The 20,896-nt window shown below is 37.7% G+C and overlaps 2 protein-coding genes across 3 annotated transcripts; both read left to right on the forward strand.

Annotated features, from left to right (window-relative positions):
* Positions 1-40: 40 nt before the first annotated feature.
* LOC116169202 lies at positions 41-767 on the forward strand. Its single transcript, XM_031485231.1, has 2 exons — positions 41-153; positions 214-767. The coding sequence occupies exons 1-2, from the start codon at positions 41-43 to the stop codon at positions 635-637; spliced, it is 537 nt and encodes a 178-aa protein (XP_031341091.1). The 3' UTR covers positions 638-767.
* A 6,600-nt stretch (positions 768-7,367) lies between these two features.
* On the forward strand, positions 7,368-17,096 carry LOC116169911. 2 transcript variants are annotated; one of them, XM_031486118.1, is made up of 6 exons: positions 7,368-7,449; positions 15,309-15,571; positions 15,636-15,835; positions 16,044-16,127; positions 16,235-16,485; positions 16,532-17,096. In XM_031486118.1, the coding sequence occupies exons 2-6, from the start codon at positions 15,310-15,312 to the stop codon at positions 16,656-16,658; spliced, it is 924 nt and encodes a 307-aa protein (XP_031341978.1). In that variant the 5' UTR covers positions 7,368-7,449; position 15,309; the 3' UTR covers positions 16,659-17,096. The 2 variants fall into 2 exon arrangements, with proteins under 2 accessions (XP_031341978.1, XP_031341979.1); XM_031486119.1 differs by lacking the exon at positions 16,044-16,127.
* Positions 17,097-20,896: the final 3,800 nt, after the last annotated feature.

A 20,896-nucleotide genomic window follows, 5' to 3' on the forward strand; every position in this document is an offset into this window, starting at 1 on the left:
ATATGACGAATTCGCTGCTTGTTCTACGTATTCTGAAAATATGACAATAAATGCCACCGCGGATTCTGGCATTGCAAAGCATCTAGAAGAACGCATTCCGGGCTACATAAACAGCCAGAAAGCGATCCAAAATTTACTCGTAGATCTATCAGTGTGAGTGCTAGATGCTTGGTCTATTATTCAAATTTGTTGTCTGTTTTTTACTGTTCTTAGAGCGCAATTTATTCGTGGACTTCGGGATCAGTGGATTACCCAACAAATCTTACAGTCTGAATTTACAGGATTTGAAGGTGTCGTTACGAAGGCAATTGCTCTAGAAGTTGCTAGATCAGATAGGCGAAACCTCTTGAAAACCACAACAAACCATAACTTTATACCTACGCAGCATGAGACGTCATATGAAACCAACCAGGTACAACACGGCCAGAAGAACATACGCAATAGGAATAAAGGGAAATCGGTGTCAAATTGTAATGACGTACCAAGGAATAATTCAAAAGATTACAATGGGGACCAAAATAGGAACCGAAGACATATAACACGAAGCACAAGCCATATGGAAGAGTTGACTACAAAGACCTTGGTCTCGAATGAGGGCAAAATCGGGAGTGCAAGATCGTCTCCAAGAAATGTATAATCTTGAATACGAACAATTTAATCAACTTGAAATCCAGGACGTTTATACACAATCCAATGCAGATGACGCGCGGAAGTATTATACGTATGTATTAGTAGAAGATAAACAAATTCAGTTTGAGGTTGATTCAGGCGCAGATTTTACTCATACCAAAAGAAGTTTTCGACAAAAAAGTACAAAAATCAAATAGAACCCTCAAATTTAGTGTTTCGTACATACGCAAAACAGATTTTCCAACCGTATTGAAAAGTCCAAGTTTGTGTCCGGTACAGGCGCAATCATAATCCAACATTTGAAACGGCATTCATTGCACCATCGGGTTTCGATGCTCTTCTTGGTATACAACATGGATTCGACACCTACGAGTTGAGCTGACTGAAATCGATAACAAAGAACAAGACATCGAGTATTTAGGATATGTGGTCAAACAAAATACGATTGCAAAATCGCCCTCTAAGATTAAAGCGATAATTCAGATGCCCCAACCAAGAGATGTTGCTGAATTACGTTGATTCCTTGGAATGATAACATATTATCTTTCAGATTTATCAACGATTAACAGCACTTTTACGCAAATTACTTAAACAGTATTTGAAGCAGTGTGGTCGAAGAAATGTGATTCTGCATTTTCTAGAAAGGAAATTAGTCCAGACTATATAATATTTTTTGACACAAAAATTAGTTACCGGTTCAAACTGGGTTTTTTATGCAGGTGAAATGATTGCAAATTGAGGAAAAATAATCAAAACAGTTGAAATTTTCCGCGGGCGAAATCCCAGCGGTTGAAAGGGATGGAAAGTGGAATTTTGCAATTTGTGGCAAAACTATTCATTTTATGAGAGGTAGAGGTTTGAAATTTTAAGAAACATAGCTTGTTTTCTGATAAAAAAGGAGACAATTATTTAGTCCTGTAAAGTTGAGCTGTTTCCGGGATGTTCTTCATTTTCGAAAAAAAACACCTCTTCTTCAAGGGGAGGAAAAATCTATTTTTTTTTCATCGTACAGAGCTGCGCGGGTTAGCTGTATTTTTGCCGAGGGCGACAGAGCCCGAGGGCCTCTGGCCCGAGGGATTGTAAGTCGCCCGAGGGTTAAATATTGAGTAATGCCTGAGGTGCATACAACATTTTATTTTTCATCGTTCCAAAGAATGCATTTCCAATATACAAATGTAATGATTATTGTTTGCCCAACATTAAAGTGCTTCATACGAATCAAGTTGCATCTTTTTTATTACATAATATAACTCCATCAATCAATTTGACAGGCCGTTTGAGGGCATAATGAGATGACAATCCATTATGCCCTCTCATTATGCCCTTGGTCGTAATAGACTGCTTCATATATCACATATGACAGATATAATTGACAAACAGGGTGATTCCTATAGTACCTGCCACCGTTTGGGAGCGTATAGGGGGTGCCTAGGGGAAGTCTTTTCATATAGGACACTTGGGGTCGGAAATCCAAAATAAGGGCGCCAGAACCAAATTTATCTTCTGGAATTTCACGCCTGTATGTAGGCAACCCAACCGACCGCCGTTTCGCGCGGAGCGATGCAGAGCGAGTTAGCGCGAGGAAGCGACATGGGAGGGAAGGAGGGAAAACGACAGTCAAAAGCAATAATGTTTACAAGTGTTCAACGTGGCCACCGTTGTTCTCAATGCACTTCCTACATCTAGCCAACCACTCCCCTCGAACTCGCGTGAAGACTCCTATGTCCTGGCGAACAGCCTCTCCGGCCATGACGACGCGCGCTATTAAGTCCTCTTCGGATTCGACGGGAGTCTCGTAGACGTGCGCTTCCATCACACCCCACAAGTAAAAATCTAATGGGGTGATGTCGGGCGAGCGGGCACGTCACTCCACCGCACCTCCACGGCCGATCCATCTGTCCGGATAGGTTTGGTCCAAGTGTTCCCTCACCTGCCGCCCGTAGTGAGCAGGGCACCCATGGTGCTGGAACCAGTGGTCCCAGTACAAGTTCACTGGAACATCCATTAAAAGTTCTGGTAGCACCTCGCGCAGGAAAATCAGGTAATTATGGGCATTTAGACGCGGAGGGAGAATGTAAGGCCCCAGTAGGTTGTCCCCCAGATGCCAGCCCAAACGTTTAAAGAAAACTTGTCCTGGGATCCTCGCGTAAACGTTTCATGAGGATTGTGCTCCGCCCAGTAGTGGCTGTTACGAGGATTGAAGGTCCCCTCTCTTGAGAATCCTTTCTCGTCAGTAACTAGCACGCTCCTCAGAAAGTTCGGATTAGCTTCTTCCTCCTGGACGACTAAGTTGTAGAATTCCAGCCTCCTTTCATGGTCACCCGGCCGTAACTCTTGCACTTTCTTAAACTTATAGGGGTGTAAGTTGTTGTTGTTGGCGATGTTCCACACTGTGTGTTGACTACAACCCACCTGATCTGCTACAAGCCGAGTGCTAGTACGCGGGTTTGCCTCGAAACGTTCCAACACATCCTCCTCTAAGGCATTTACCAACGGGCGATCGCGATCACGGGCGCTAGTGGGCTGCGAAATAGGAGGATGTCGGTGTAAACAAACAAACTTTTCGAAATGGGTGCTTAAATGACCCAAGTATCGATGTGCATCACGAATCTGTGTGTAAAGTTAAGCCTCCGTCAGCTTACCTGCATTTGCCCTGTCTCGCACAGTCGGAAGTGAACTTCTTGAAAGACCTGTCTGCAGGGTAACTGACGGTTTGGATACCGCTCAGCGTACGCTCGTCGTGCAGCTCGTGCGTTACCATTTGCCAATCCGTATATGAAGTGCATGTCCGCGTATTCCGTGTTAGTAAAACGTTGCCATAGTGTTTATTCACTTGATACGCGTCGTTGCAGACGGGATTTCGTGGGTTTAAACAAAATTCTGATCAAGTGTCAGCCACACATCGCCGCCTGAGATCGCTCTGTGTGCACCGCCGGCCGGTTGGGTTGCCTACCTACAGGCGCGAAATTCCAGAAGGTAAATTTGGTTCTGGCACCCTTATTTTAGATTTCCGACCCCAAGTGTCCTATATCAAAATACTCCCCTACGCACCACCTACACGCTCCCAAACGGTGGCAGGTACTATATGAATCACCCTGTATCTGTACTTATCGCTATGATATTATTTACACTTGATGCGTCTCAAACTTCTCGAAATTTAAAATTAATGCGATCACAAAAACGAGATTAGTTTGTGGTCGCTACCTGCGAGCGAATACGACCACGCTCTCCGCGAATTGGTTTGTTTTTGTTCTTCGTTAAATAACACGAATATTAATTAAGCACTAATCTCTATATCCCGCTCAACGTTATCCGTTTTGGTTTCATGTCATTTTTAGTAAATTTTCCGATCAGCGTAACGGTTACTCTCAAGTTAAGGACTTGATATTTTCATTCCGTTAAGTATAAAAAGGCTTGTTTTCCTTGTTTGATTCCCCGTCGCTAGTGAGTATCGTTGAATTTCGTCCTGATTTAGGAAATCGCTACCGTTTCCGTGTGCCGTAATTTTGTTTTAGATTTTCCCACATGAGCCCTGGAGTTTTCCGTTCCACCGTCTAAATACCCGTGGGTTCCAAATTACCGTACCGAAGCCGCCGCCCTTGACAAGGGTTAAAACCTCCTGGTGGTGCACGAAAGTAGAACAGAGACATACATCCTCCGCCATCTTGGATTTGGTGACGTGAAAAAATTATGACTTCGGGTTTTCTCCGGTTATGCCATTGGGTTTTTCCCAAGGTCATAACTTTGGGATTTTCCCGATTACGGCACAAGGTTGTGGCCTTGGATGCTGGTCCAAGGTAATTGCCTTGAACTATGACCAGATATCGTGGTTCTGCACTTACATGTACGAGTACAACGTTTTTCTAGTTCTTGTGTGGAAATCCTTATCTTTTCGAAATTTGCACACATTATTATTCATACGCGAAAGAGATGTACAGTTAGTAATATTACTATGATTACGTAAAACAGAGAGATTAATAAAACTGGTAATACGCTAATGTTAACGCCGCAATAAAGGAATAATCAAATGAGCTTGGAAATCCGACAACTAAAGAGTGGCTTTGTTTTGTGGTACAAGGTTGTGCCAAGGAATTTCCCTGGGGAATAAGTCATAAGTAAAGTTTTTCTTTTGTTATGATCTTGGACCATCCAATGCCACGTTCTTGTGACGTAACAGGAGAAATCGTGACCTTGTGATGTCGTCAAATCCAAGATGGCGGAAAGTGCCTTTATTCTACTCTCGAGATTTCCATACCGTATCGCCGATCCAGGTTGCCGCCGACTGCCGCCGCTTTCACACGCTCGACCGAAAATAAGTTGCGATTTATTTTCTTTTTGTATTAGATTAAATTATTATTATAAATAAACACCCCTAATCATATTTAATTTCAAGCCATTTGTGCGTAGATTACCGAAGTTCACCGCAAGATTACATTACGCAAGGATTCTTCAAAGTTCTTCATACATTTTTCACTGATACATATATTTTTTTATGTTTGCCGGGGTTGGCAGGGTTTCAGTCAAGGCTGCTCTACCAACCAAAGCCACTATACATTTACAAATATCCATGCCCGAACCCGGATTCGAACCAGGAACCCTTAGCACCACAGTTTAGCTTAACTGAACTGCGCCACACGGGCCGGCATTTGAGATTTCCAAATTCTTCAGAGACCCTCTCAAGATCACTATAACATTTTTGCGATTTCTGAAGATTTGGAGAAATAAACCGATTACATTGGGTGGTCGCTTTAGAATTAAAAAGGTATTTTTTCGAATTTATATTTTATTCAACATAGGAAAATTTACACATGTGTCGCTTCATAGCGAGCATGAACGGAAATATGTCTGGCGATAGTTGATTTTCGCGCACCACTGCGTACCATTTTAAAATGGCGAAATTGAAATTTTAACGAAGTTATAAACACAGGCGCGTACCGGAAATCGTTGCAAATGTTGTGTTTTAAATGCAATGCCTTTAAAGATCGTTGAAAAAAAACAAAATTGAGACATTCGTGATTCAATATTTAGAAAACAATAAGTCTGGCATGCCGTGTGCTGTTAGGGTGCACGGCGTCTGTTATGTTACACAGAAAATACCTTCATTCACCGTTCACTTGTTCAATGTTCCTTTTTGAAGATTTACTTTTGCGCGATACGATCTCCCACATACACCGCGCATCCTGACAACACACGGCATGCTAGATTTTATAAGTTTTCTGGGATATTGCATCATTTTTTTGTATCAACCATATGTATATTTTATATTGCCGTACAGCTAATTGATTGCTCTATTCAAATTTCATAAAAAAAAACAAATAAGCATTGCATTTGGAAAACAAAAGTTGTCTCCAATTCTGGTTAAACTGGAAGTGCTCCCTGAAGTTTCGATATGGGAATGGGTACATTGTAATGTCACATATAAAATTATATTTGACAAATCTTTCGTATCTCGCCAAATAAAAGGGATATTGAGGTGACCCTCTTATCTCGAACGCACTGTATACACTGTGTCCAAGATAAGGATGTCTATAATGAAATCTCCGTAACCATAGAAGATTAGAAGAAAATAAGCGCAATTAAAGTTATTATCATGCTTTAAAAAAACCAGAAAATTGCGATTCCGAAGATAAAAAATATTTTTGAATGATCTGTGGACCCTTTAGAAATATCAAATATCTAAAGAACTTTTTAAACATAGGCGTGAAGTTCCCCTTTTTTAACAATTTGAATAACACACACTTTGTATGATACCGTAAAATAGCATAATACGCCCATAAATTTAATGTACAGTATGTCCAGAATCCGGATATTTCGATAGCGGTACTCCACATCTCTTTTTTATGCATTAAATTTATTGATCAAAATTAAACATACGAAAATTTCCACAGAAATTTAATACTATTAGTGGTCTTAATGCTATTCTAATATTTACTTCTGAGAAATGTGCAAACTTCATTAATCCGACATGCTAATGAAATTGTGTGAGATTTTGCAGGACATTGCCCTATGAATTGATTAATTTTTTTCTTATAAAAAAATTGACTCACAATTCCACTCCAAGCGTAAGTGACTGTCGGGTATTTTTTACATATTATAACTTCTTTATTTTACATTTTTCTTATTAATACCCTTAATACCCGAAAAACCATTAAATTAAACCCTGTACTGAGTTCACAATCCTCGTAGAATTATCCGGAGATTTTTGTAATATCAATATGATAAGAAGCTGCAAAAGCGTGACAATGCCCGTTTCACCATTCGAATTCGATCTGATTCGAAATGTTTACTACTACTCTGTCCCAATTCTAATAAACTTCTTTATAAATCTCAAAACCATCCAGTTGTAACAATGCATCAATTGTTCATAGTAGCATAACAACTCGTAAAACATTTATTGCTATCTATTACCGCCCATTTCACAATTATTATTCGACATAACGGCTATAGCATAACTGTTATAGAACATGTAATCATAGGGGGTACCAAGACGTAATAATATATTTAAAAAATGGTAAAGTCGGAAATCGGAAACTCAAAGTTTGAGAGCATTTTGGCCCTTTTGGTAGTTTTGAATCCAGACGTTAAACGTCATCGAAATTTTTGCACAAGCATTCTTTCATACATTTTTAAATTCGGACGTCATAAGTTGGATAAGGTAACTACACTTAAACTTACATAGTAATGCTCTCTCGCAGGTAAGTGGGTCATCCTATATATAACCAAGTTCAAGGTATTTCTTCGGCATTCGTAGTGATTACCTCTTGCAGTGCTGTTCTCTACCTGTATACTTGTGCGTCGCCGAAATTGTAACTTCCGAAAGTAAGTTTATTTTTGATTAGCATTTCGATTTTTGCAATTTTTCATGTTTAAGTATTTCGAATATTTTGTGCGCCAAATAAGATTTGTAACTCGCCGAACTATGACCCACTATTGAACGTGTGACCCCCATTTTGCGCGTTAAGTGCACCATTAGGGCCTACTTAATTAATTTCTCGTGTTTACGCTTCCTAGACATTTTAAAATTATGGGCGACACAAACTCAGGTTAATAACCGGTCGACGGATCTGCCTTATGTTGCGAATCCTCTTTTCAAAATCCGTTAATCTTCAGAAAAGTTTTCTATTTACAAAAAATTCCTGGTGTACAGTTAATACAATACGGCTTTAGGATAATTGGTGATTTCTAAAAGAAACCGGTATTTGTTTATTGAAATACTTCCGTTTTAATAACAATAACAGATCGCAATTACGATAATTGAGATTGTCGCCTTGAGGTAATTATGACAATTTCTTTGTTTTTGAGTCATCCATTTGTATCGTGAATGTTCATTGTCTACTGCCTTTGGAGAAATTACGACATAGAAAGTACCACATAATGTAATATAGTTAGGCTTAGGAGGAAAAGGATATCTTTAAGTAGAACGGCTAAATTGCTCGAACGAAATATGAAAACTTTCATACGGTTTTTCTTTTTATTACAGACAACACTTTTCCATCGGTTCACTTTTTCATCATTTTCTTATTATGGATTACTTACTTTTCTTTATTAAGGAAAGTAAACCGGTAGCTACCCATGCTTAATCTTATATGCTGCTTAAGCTCTATTTCCTCTTTGGATGGATGGATGGATTTGCGTAAATTTTCAATTCAAATCTTGATACTTGGCTCCATTCGTTTTAAAGCAGAGCTTGTTCTCATTTTGAAAAAATACCTAAAATATGGATTTACTATCACGATCGCCCATTGCAATAATGTGTCAAAGGTGTCGTCTTGCATAGCTTCCGTGACATTACTAACAGTTCCGTTATTTTCAAAAATATTACCTACCGGCGTTCCGTGCGAATGTTTTTTTTTATATAAACCGTTTTAATTCCATTAATTAATTAGAAGCTACAGCTACATAGAATACATATTGTTATTTTATGCGATTATACGGGGTACCTAGGTACACTACAAACTTCCGTTAGCATACCTAATTCATTGACTCAAGAAATTGACATTATTCTGCCTATTATTCTTACCGGTCTGCGGTCATAAATGACGATAAAGTTCAATTGATCCAAACTTCGAGGGTCAGTATTTGATTGACAGTATAAGTACCTATTACCACACTATGCTATTACCTGATGTCGTTTTGTAACGGTATGAAGCAATTTGCCTTATCATGCATAGCTTCACTTTCGTTGCTCTGTTTATCAACTTTTTAATAGTCTGTCCGTATGTCAAATGGTAGGGACACCTAAGTCAATTGTTACTAAAATGCGAAAGATGATTCCAACACAGATTTGCGATAGGTTTTTCACCTTGCAACATATTGAATATCGAACTGTACGTAATTGCACTGCTTGTGCCGCTTCTTTCTAATTTTGGGTAATAGCATCAATTAGACATTGTGTTTACGTTTTAATTTACTACAAACGTTATACATATTAATTTGAACAATAGACAACAATACACAAAACAATTAACAGAAATTTACAATTTATTTATGTAATAATACAATTTAATACTTTACTTATAATATATAGGTACTAGACGAGGTACTTAGGTACAAGACTACGTACTACGTTGCACTATCTACCTCATAGAATTCAATCTACATACATTTTGTATTGTATTAGAATTCTTATACAAGATGCTATTTTAACGAGTATTAATTAAACAGGTCCAATGCCTGCTGACTCGGCGTTTAATTAGTAACGATAAACATCCACGCAAAGCGATTCAGCGCTGTAATCTATCTAATGTTAGATGTTATACACAAATTTCGGGATAACATTCACAACAAATGATAACCTGTCCCCAATTTTATGCCAGGCATGAGTGCTTCGGGACATCCAATAAACATTTTTTTTCCGTTTCGAGACAACTTCACTGTTGCGGGAACCAAATCCTAATTAGTTACAAAGTCAGTGGCGTTCTATAAATTTTGTTTGCACTGGATATTAAGTAATTAGTTAACTTACGATTTTCTACCCAAGTTTTTATTTGCTCTAATTTGATGCTAATTGTTGATGCTCCCATTAACTACGCACTTATTCAACGGGTACTCCTGTATTTTTTACCTCTCTACGGCTTGTTTTAATTAAAATACATTTTATACAGGATGCGTAATTTAAACAACGCCGCAAGCTGTATCGTTTACAGTTTTTGACCAAATGAAATGAAATTTGGCAACTGTTTATGGGAGGTAAATACGCATTAAAAGGGAATTGTTTTTGTGTGACTCCCGGTTTCACCGGGAAAGATAACAACGTTTAAATTTTAAATAGAACCCGCCTGCATATTATTACATATTTCGATAAAACATGACGTTATGAATACAATGACACTTCATATGCCAACTTTTGACATTTGAATCTAAAAATCTTACCTTTTTAACCAGCGTGCCACGACTGCTAAAACAGTCGAGGAACCTTGGAGAAATTCATATAACCGTCCTTTGCCCACTCAAAATTATTGTTTCCACAGTGAAAAACAACTGAATATGCATTTTAATCCATATTTACCTCCCAGACACAGTTGCCAAATTTCATTCATTTCGAATTGTTATAGACGCCACAGATTGCGGCGTTTTTTTATATGACACCCTGTATACCTATTAATTAAATAAGAAAAAAATTGTCCTAAGGCGAGTAACTTTAGAGCATTTTCCATGCACAAATCAGTACTTGCCGAAACGCTATACTGACACAAGCAAAACACCAACATTTTTATGGTTAAAGGGTGATTCATATTTCAAATGAATCTTTATATACACCGTGTCCAAGATAAGGATGTCTATCATGGTTATCTCCGACCTGCGTAGCTCAGATGAGCTTACGTTAGGAGCTCTAACTTTAGCTACAAGGGTCCTGGGTTCGAATTCCAGGTAAGGCATGGCTGTTTGGGATTGTATAGTGGGTTGAGTGGGAAGAGTGGCAAATTGCTAACAGTCCGCCCACTATAAAATAAAGGCAATAAAAAAACCATAGAAGATAAGACGATGGTCAAATTTTAGAAAAGATACCCAATTAAAGAGTTATATTATCATGCTTTAAATAAAAACCAGAAAATTCCGATTATTTTCGAAGATAAGCCAGAAAAACTGAAATTTACCGATTTCGTTGTTATTTTTTTCGGGTGTTATTTGAACAGATACAAGAAAATAAAAAACACTTTGTCCTTGCTACTTTGTAAGCTCTACAAGACACCATTGAGAGATTTTCAATACAACGTTTCGTTTCGGAGCAATCCTCATCAACTTTAGTTTTTTACATAGTCCGCAAAAAAATAACACGGCGTGTGCGCTGGTGCACCATCCTGTTGAAACCAACAGTTTTCAACTTTTGTTTTTTTGCGTGTGCCATATATCGTTGAATTCGTATTAAAAAATGCTACTCAATAAAGTGTGTACTTTTTTTACGGGTTATATACAAAAATAATGTTAATGAGGATTTTTTTGAAACGAAACGTTGGATTAAAAAGCTCTCAACGGTGTCTTGTAGAACGCGAAAAGTGGCAATGAGAAAGTGTTTTAAGCTTTTACAGACAGACTAACCGCATAAAGTTTAGTTGTCCATGGAGACAGGGCGTTCTACCATTTCCCCAATCAAACTGGTGAATATAATTGTAAGAGCAAAAGTTAATATTTTTGCGTTTAGCGATGAAGTTTTGAGAGTTTTGGGTGCAGAAAGTTTATTTCACACTTCTTTGCTCATTCGACATTCCCACGAGATCCTCTCTACAGGCCGTGTTGGAACCGTCGACCTACATATCCACAGATCACTAATACACCTTCTTACTGTTAGATGATGAATTGAATGTGCTTTACGGTTGATTGCACATAATTAATTCTTTAAATATCTCATTTTCATTTTGCAAGTGCAGTTATCGTTGACTTCATTTTGTAGTGCATCTGTCGCGATCGCCTACCTTAAATTGCATCTGTTATTCGCCTTTTGCCATTTTATCTTGGGCAGCTTTCATTTTTCGTATGCACTTTCTATGCGGTTACTAGCTCGAATTCTACACCCAACACCAGTAGGTAAAGCCTTTATTTAAGATTGCGTTCAATAATTATTTATTAATATGTAACACCCTTTCTAAATATTATCCCCCCTATCACCCAATTTTTTTTTACATACGGTCATGTAACACCCTGTATAGCGTTTTCCAAAAGTCTCAGGACAGAGCTATAAGTTTCAAACGACCGTACGAAACCATTCTTCGAATAGACGCCGCTGTGCACAGTGCATGTCGTAATGTTGGAGCTCGGTTTTGCTATAAGCTGTGTTCCATAACCGTAGGATTAAGTCATTCATTACTCATTAGCATTACATACTCCTCCACAAAATAAATTGCCTTTTGTAAGCCAAACCAGATAGTATTTCAAGATTCCCGGGACGAAGCTATAAGTTTCAAGCGCCTCGAGAGAAAAAAAACATGAAAATTTCGGGATCAATAGAGGGTCATAAAAATTACATATTAGATAGTTTAGAACTTTCATACACTGTGGAATTTTCTTAGGGGATAATAACCACAAAATTTTTAAATTGCAATACCCGTCTAATTTTACCTTATACTAAAGGTAATTCAAAAAGGAACACATTCCCTAAGTATTTCTTCATTACCTTTAAAACAAGGCAATTTAAACATTTTGGAGTTTCCACCTCCTAAAAAACATGCCCAGTATACGAAAGTTTTAAACCATCTAGAACTAGAACGCAGTTTTTATGGCTCTTTGTTAATCCCGAAATTTTTAGATTTTTTCCTTTACTCTACTCTTTTAAAACATGTAGCTGCATCCCAGGACTTTTGGGAAACCCTGTATATTTTTTACGCAATTCTTGTAATTAGACTATTTGGTTTGGCTTACAAAAGACAATGTGATGACATGATCCTACGGTTAGGCAACACACCTTACAGCAAGATCGAGCTTCACCATTACGACATGCACTGTATACGTACAGCCGCTATTCGAAGATCGGTTTCTTGGGGTGAATAACAAAAGACAGCACGGGTGGAGGTCACACCAATTAATCAGTATTTTTCTTTTATTGTTTTAGGGAAAAGGTGGTATTTGTTTTAACCCCATTTTTATGTCATTTTGGATTCAACCTTTAAATTTCATGTCACAATTTGTGATCATTTAAATCTTGCTTTAGATTTTGACATCTGTTTGTTGAAAGTATATGGCATGCTTCCGCCGCCGTTTAGCCATATCTGTGTGAGTCATGGTTTTGTTTTGATGTGCATGTGGCCTTGCTGGTTAATTATCTGATCATATTAATTTATGTAATTTGTATGACTCAATTAACCGATTATTGCATGGGGAAAGAACCTCATGGTTGATGGAGTTTAAATTCTCTATATGTGTCTTTATCACACGTGGCCGGATGCCGGAGTTGCCTGGCTCTTCTTCTCCTTAATTGATTCGTTTGTAGGTGTCATAATCGATCTTAACTTGAATAATGGCCATGCTTATTTTATTAATTTGAAACACCCAGTGGGCTCGATCAACTCCAGACAATTCCAAACAAATTTTATTAACACCTGACGTAATTTTTGGGCACGAATACAAAAATTTCACATGAAACTCTGTTTGGGTCGCACTTTGGGTTCGATTAAACACACAGTTGATTAATTGACAAAGACAAAAAGAGATTAAAAACAATGCTGGAAGAAAGAAAGGCATTTAGAGTACGTTTTACAGACAATTAACTGACAAACACACGTTCACAGTTTCACTTCTTTTTTTTATTAAACTGTATCTTGATGACGAGGAAAAAAAACTGGCTTGTTCAGTTAGATGACAAATTTGGTGGCTTTTCGGACAGTAGAACACTTTTACCTTTGAACTTGTCGAAAGGCTTCGCAAAAACTGCCTGGTTTACTCATCCTCAAACTACTACTTTTTTCCGTTTACGAACCAAACGCGTTAACCAATTCTCACGAACTTTTACTAACTCACTTTACGACGTTACTTCAATCTCTTAATACGATCACTACACAACTTTATTGTAATCACGATGATTTACCTCTAGCTACACAAATACTGCCCAAAATAACCGCGTAACAAATATCATGTACTCAAACCGTCACCAATAAAAAAAACCTGTTTCAACATCTTTATGAATTTTCACATAAACCACCAATCACAATTAGGCTTCAATAACGCCAGGTCCGACAGAACGCGACCCGCGTCCCCACTTACGCCGCGAAACGCGTACATCTTCGTAAATCATCTGCATCTTTTTATCAGAATCACATGTGCACTAATTAAATTTCGCCTAACACAAATTTCTTATCGCAAACAACCAGATATAACCTTACATCCAGCAAAAATTCGGACAAACGTGTCTTACTTCTAGCACGTTATCTAAATTGAAATCTATACAAATTTCTAAAACGAAAAACAAATACTGAAATACAAATTCAAACAAAACGATCACACTTTGTGTTTATTCGTAAAAACGCATCATGTTTAAAAAAAATTAAATGTTTCACATACAGGGTGGCCCAATCTTATGCTGAAACCAAACTAACGTCTGCGTGACGTATGTATGGCAGCATTTTTTATTTACTGACTTTTAAATTTCACCCCACGTGCGTAATAGATGTCTCTTTTGACGAGCAAACCAATGGTTCTATTTAATTCCCCATCGTATCGTACCTTCAAAAACATACAACAACCGACCAATAGAACAACGCAGTAGTACCATTATTCGTACCCTTCAGCCTACTGCTACCAAGATTTGAATCTAGCGCGAAAGGTTTGCCATTTCGACATAGAAGTCAGTGTTGTCGCTGGTTGTAATTTTTCCCCATAGTTGCCATCTGTCAGTATAGGGTAAGTCAAAATTCCAGTACCGGATCTGAGACACCTAAGAACATAACAAAAGATTTAAACCCACCACGTAAGTAGCTCGGTTCATCGTTGGATACTGTAAGTATAGGACTTCTAGATATCCCAAGCTCGTTTAGGTTTGTGGAAATTTGTTGGTCGAATGCGAGGTTGACACCCCAATAAACAGTGACCCAAATGAACTTAGGATATCGACACATAATTATGATGCAATTAGGTACTTATTTCATTCGAAGTGCCAGAGAGGGGTACGACGCACGGATGAGGTCTAAATGGAATAGAAAGGGTCGTAAATACCGTGACCACGTTTGTTTCGTCACATGCAAAATATAGTTGTCGATAAAGAAGTAGGTAACCAAAGAATGTGGCCTTGACAATGTTCCAACATTTTTGGAGAGTTGCGAACTGCACGTAGGTAGCTACCCAACTTGTACGTTTAGAAATGAGCATCAGCTAACGGTACTCTTCGTAATTACATCGCGAAATTATCACGCACAGCTTACAGACGATCGGAAATAAGCTCGCCTTCCTGACATTAAACCTTTTCTACAATTTCACTCGTAATAAAACACTTTCCATGCCATATACCCAATTGTTATTTAATTAAGGAATCAATTACACGCACTAGTTGCACGAAATTCGCCCATTCACAAGTTTAAAAACTCGCTCGTGTAACGGAAGAAGTCACGCCAAGAATTGGTCAGTGTTACGTTCACCTCTAAGTAGGCCACCGAAGATATTCGAAACATTTAAAAAATCAAATACGGAATGTGATTAACCAATTAATTTTCCTCCACCTTTCGTGCATTGGGTCAAACGATTTTTATTTGCAGAATGTACAGACAAGCTGTAGGATGGATGCTGTTCGCACTGTTGACGAGTAGCCTTACCATCCATACATTCGCCTACCCTAATCAACACGAATTTGTACCCGCACGAACTCCACAACTACCCTCTGAACGCATCGAACGAAAATTTGCGGAGAAACCGAACGCTATCAAGAAAGTATCGCTAGACAACTTATCCGACCTTGAGACGAACAGCATAGAAGACAGTAGTAGCTCGCAAAATGGATTTTCATGGTCCAATCTTTTAGGTAATGCCAACACCTACATCTCAATTAGAACGAGTAACTGTACCACTCTTTTTGTTAATTGCAGGAGTCATTATGCACATGCTCTTTACTCCTGGAACTCCAACTGGGCCGAACAAGTCGGAAAGCTTGGACGATAGCGTCGCCCCATCGCCTTGGGCCAACCTGTTATCAGTTGGATTGAAAATCCTCACCGCATTTTTGGGCGGAGGACCTGTAGGAGGTGATGGTATTGATAAAGTTGATAACGGTTCATCTCCATTACAAGTAAGTACCTATACTTTGTAACAAGTCCGCCCGTCACTTTGTATATATCACGAAAATTAAATTTTGAAATCACTAATTGAACACGTGCAAAGTTTTTTTTTTCAAAATTGTCAATTTGCTTTTGCTTTTAGTTTAGCTATTATTAATTCATCACGAATGTAAATAGATGTTTAGTTGGTAAGCACTAGTAGTTGCTTGGCTTGCACAGGAAATTTTAGCGGCGATTCTTCCTTCCTTCCTGGGCACAAGCGATCGGGAGCAAGTTAACACAATTGCTAAGCAAGCAGGGGAGGTAAGCTTTTCAAATAATACCTAAGTATAAAGTTTTCACGTTAAATTTAACTGTAAATAGAGCACAAGTAAATCACGAAGCCTCTTTTAAGATTAAATCCGTTGTAGTTCCTTAACATCATTATGAACCTATTGGAAGCGCTCAAGACATCTTTCTCGCATCGCTCCATCGCCGCTCGCAGCGTCGGAAGGAAGGATTCAATCAGCGACGCCGCGGTCGCCGGGATTAGTCTAATGAAGGGCTACGTAAGATCGTTAGGAACGAGCGAGGAATCCTGTATGCAGAAATACGTATGCGACGCTAACAGGGAGTGCAGTAGCGACGTCGGACAGACTTCAATTTTCTGTCACCTTGGAACGTAAGGAAACGGTTGATAGGTGCACAAATAACCAATTTGTTTCTAGTTATGCTGTTAGTTTCGTAATGGAGCGATCGACGGGAAGCAGTTTTGACGTTTTGTATGAAGCGGGAAGAAGAGGTCGATCTGGCGATAACTGTCAACAAGCTTTCTTAGAGTGCAACGAAGTATGATAGGTGACAATTTTTCTTAACGGATCGTGAGTTGTACTAGACAGTATTAGTCGCTGATTTTTAAATTCGTTTCCAAATTTTTCTAGTTAGATATTTAATACAGGCTGAAATTCATCGCTCAGGTTCGAAACAACTTTGAATAGTTACATAAGATCACTTATTTATAGATTCTGGAAAGACTTATTGTCAAATGTAATTGTTATAACACGTTGCGTATGTACAAATGTGTGAATGAATGCGAATGCAGTGTAGATTTACGTTAAAGAAATTACTTATTGCAAAATGGGAAATGCGAAATGCACAGTTTAAATTTTGTGTTCACCAATTTGGATTTGCTTCATTGTAGTAGACGTAAAACCGAGGAAGATATTGAAGTTAGTTGTTAATGTTTGTAGTTGTATTTTAAATTATTTAATTTAAATATAAAAATTAAAAGTCGTTTATAAAATAACCAACTTCTATGCCCATTGCCCATACCCTTATTATTTTGGAATCCCAAGATCGTTATACGAATAGGATTGACCTCCAGTAAATCGACTGCAAAAATTATATCAAATGCAGTTATTTTTTGGATATGCTTGCAATTCCCAAGAAAACGAGAACATTCACGTAAAAGCTTGAATATCCATTAGGATTATTTTTGTTTTGACACCCTGTATCCTACAAACGACTCGCTCAAATTTGAAAACTAAACCATAGGCGTGTAGGAAATTAAGAGCCCATTCCAATGATGTGTCACTCAACCCAACGTTCAATTTAAAATTATTGAAGGGGTGGCAACCCTGCTTATGGGGGTGACAGCAGGAGTGTAAATTTTAAAACGAAAATGTCCCGCTTACAACCAAAATTTACGTGTTTTTGGGTTTTTTTGCTTGCGAGTTATTCAGTTTGTTTCGTTTTCGTTGAGCCACCCTGTATATGAGATCGGGGTGGTTACGAAATTAGCGCATTTTCCAAAAGGAAAATGAACGCTATTGTCCACACTTTGTCCGTCTGTGCCACTACTAGTCCTCAAACTTAAGCTTTTACGGTGTAACACAGTCCCGAAACCAAAACGACAAGATTTTTTGGATTAGTCACTTCCTTCCCGAGTTATTTCTGATTCTGTGCGGAGACCACGTCTATACTAGATATTATTGTTACATGCCATGCCATGGATAAATGCAGAATAATGAAGTTTGATATTGTTTAAAGGTAAGGCATCAGGACAGCAGAAGACGTTTACTAAATAAGGCGAGAAAACCGATCCCATTTTTTTAAGCTAAAAACAGAGGAAAATTGAACACACATAAGCTCGACAGTTACCAGACGCTCGGACAGTAACGTAAATGAAACTATAACGTCTGAAGTCGTGTAACCCCCCCCCCTCCCCCTTTGTTTGGTCCAGATCGAACATCATGTGACAATTTCGTTTGGGGAACAAATTGTATGTTTTGAAACAACGCTGCGACATACATCCTCTATGCACATACCAAATTGAAGAGTTAAAGCAAACTGTTGGAGAGGCATTCAGGGAAATCATTACCAAAGTAAAGGACTAGGAGGCTTTCGGACCTTACTGTAGCTTCGTCAGGAGGATTCGCGGCTGAAATATATACAGGGAATTTTTCTGAAATGTATACATATGGGCTATGTATGGTTAAAATGTATGGAATAGACGGCTATAATAGGCAACCAACTCTACACGAATTTGTTTTTTTTTCACTACTAGCGTCTGATGACATGATTATTAACCTTTTTTCCACTTGTAAAATAGGCTTTCTCGGCATTTGTTCAAAGTGGTTAATAATGTGGACATTATTAACTAGTAGTCAATAACGAGAACTGTCACGCTGTCACTTTTAGAAAACACAACCCGAAATTTCGCTCAATAAACGTTTGGACAAGTTCTCTAAAATGAATAATTGCCACCATCCGCCATTTCCAGAGAAATTACATATCTAAAATTATCACATTTTGAAAAAATTCGAACGAAATTACTCTTTGAAAGTATCTCAATGACAGAACAAAATACGGCCTGTTTGACTTGTACTTCTACGTACTTGATTGACATGTTAAATTAAGAAACAAAAAATTCTTTCCAACCGTTCACTTTCTTATCAATATAATATGTTAATTTAGAGGATTTCATGTGCTAGTAGTGAAAAAAATAGTATATATACCACGGTAGAGAAGTCTCTTATTGCCTTCGCACCTTACACCCCTCGGCGCAAGCGCCTCGAGATGTAATCTTGGTGCTCAGGCAATAATACTGTACTTCTCTACCTTGATATATAATGTACTATTAAATGATAATATGCGTGTGCTATGGAAACAGTAACTTGATTATTCAATGTTTTTATTATTAGCATCAAATTGTGATTTTTTTACACAAAGATGTATAGCAAAGTTTAAGAACTGTAAAAACAGCTCCAGTTTGTCGCGTGTGATGTTGGTTGCCGACAGTTATCTGTTCAATGCCGTGATACCATACTGCATTCAATTAATTATAAGAAGGTAGTAGATTGCGCTGTGTTTGAAGATAAGCACACACAGGAAAAATGTAAAACGGCACCAGAGTAAAGTAGGAATATCCAGCACTGTAAACAGAAATAAAACAAATGATTTCACGCTTGGCTCTTTGACTCGTGTTTTAACCAATCAAAGTGAAAGTCAAAGCTTCTCTATGCTTTCTATTGCTACCTTCTTAAAATGAATAGAGTATAGTATAATTATTCCATGCGTTTGATCCGTTTTTTTAAGTATACATAGCCCACACTTAAGAAATATTCCCTGTATAGTACCAACACTATACGTAAAGACGTAAAGTAGGTATACGTCCGTCAAACTGCTTTTTATACAGGCTGTTTCACGCAAACGGTTACCTAATAGTAGCTATTCAAGTTTTCATTAATAATTTAAATCTCAAAATTTGCATACCATCATAATTTTTTGTGATCTTTGAAAGAAAATATTATCATGATCGTTTCACTTAGGTACCGGATGTCGATAACAACTTTCTTATTTTAAATACAACACCCTGTATTCTATTGTATTACAAATATTACATTACAGAAAAATCTACATCGTTTGATATCACATTACTCTATACCTAGCATCACAGGTTTTCAAGTTATTCAAGATTTTTCAAATTTTTTGAGTCCTGTACCTATGAGTCCGTTAACTTGAATTTCAAAATGTATTCCAAACTCGACAGTACCTACTGACTTGATGCTGCGTGACAATGATTTAAATTTTGATCGCCTTTATACAGGGTGTTTTAAAACCAATGGTCAACTTTATTAACCTCAAACCTTAAAACGTTGATTTTTTTCAAATGAAACATGCTTTATTTTTTTGCGCTTTCAAATGTCGAGAAAAATTCTACACCAATTTAATATTACATTCCCCATACCTGTTTCTTATGCTTTCCGTTTTATTTTAGATTTTCTAAAATTGTGACCGTTATGGCGTTATGCATAGTTTTCTTAGGAGGCCTTGGAATTGAAATCATTGTCAAACAGCATCAAGGCAGTACTGTCATAGAGGAAATAAGACTGTTCCTCGGCCATATCGCGGGAACCGTTCGTCGTATGACTTAGGGGTAAAAAAATTATTGGGTAAATCGGCCATGAAGAATCGCTGGAAAATATTTTCAAGTTCTAAAAATGACCACCAGAGGGCGTAACTGCCATCTTAAATTTTAAAATTGCATTTTCTTTAAAATTTCGCATAATAAACTAAACAAATTTTTTTCACATTTTTAAAGAGAACCAGTTTAGCTATCATTTTCGTAAAAACAAAAACTCAGTTATTTCAAAAACAAAGATGGTGTGGAGCATTCAATTGCCTGATTTAACCGTTTGACCGATTTTAACAAATTTGGTATGGTTGAAAAGAGCATTCCTTGGGCAATGAGTATCAACAAAATATAGTTAATTAGTTGAATCCTTCTCCGCCAGGGGGCTAGTTTTGACACTATGACCCAAAATCCTAAAAAAATCAAATGGAATGATATGACTTTTTCTTTATGAAAAAGTAGCCAAATAATATCCAAACAGGCCAGTGAAAACCGTTTTTCAAAATCTCGTTCGTAACCTCAAATATTGGAAAAATGAGATTAATTAATTAAAATGTATTTTAATTTACTTTTTACGTATTTCCAGTGTATGTCGATGGCGCGAAAGAAAAGCACCCTACACTTTTAGGTAGGCTTTGGAAAATTAAAAAAATGAAACGCGATGCATTATAAAATAATA

Source organism: Photinus pyralis, unplaced genomic scaffold (assembly GCF_008802855.1).
Source record: "Photinus pyralis isolate 1611_PpyrPB1 unplaced genomic scaffold, Ppyr1.3 Ppyr1.4_LG4, whole genome shotgun sequence".
Lineage (NCBI taxonomy): Eukaryota > Metazoa > Arthropoda > Insecta > Coleoptera > Lampyridae > Photinus > Photinus pyralis.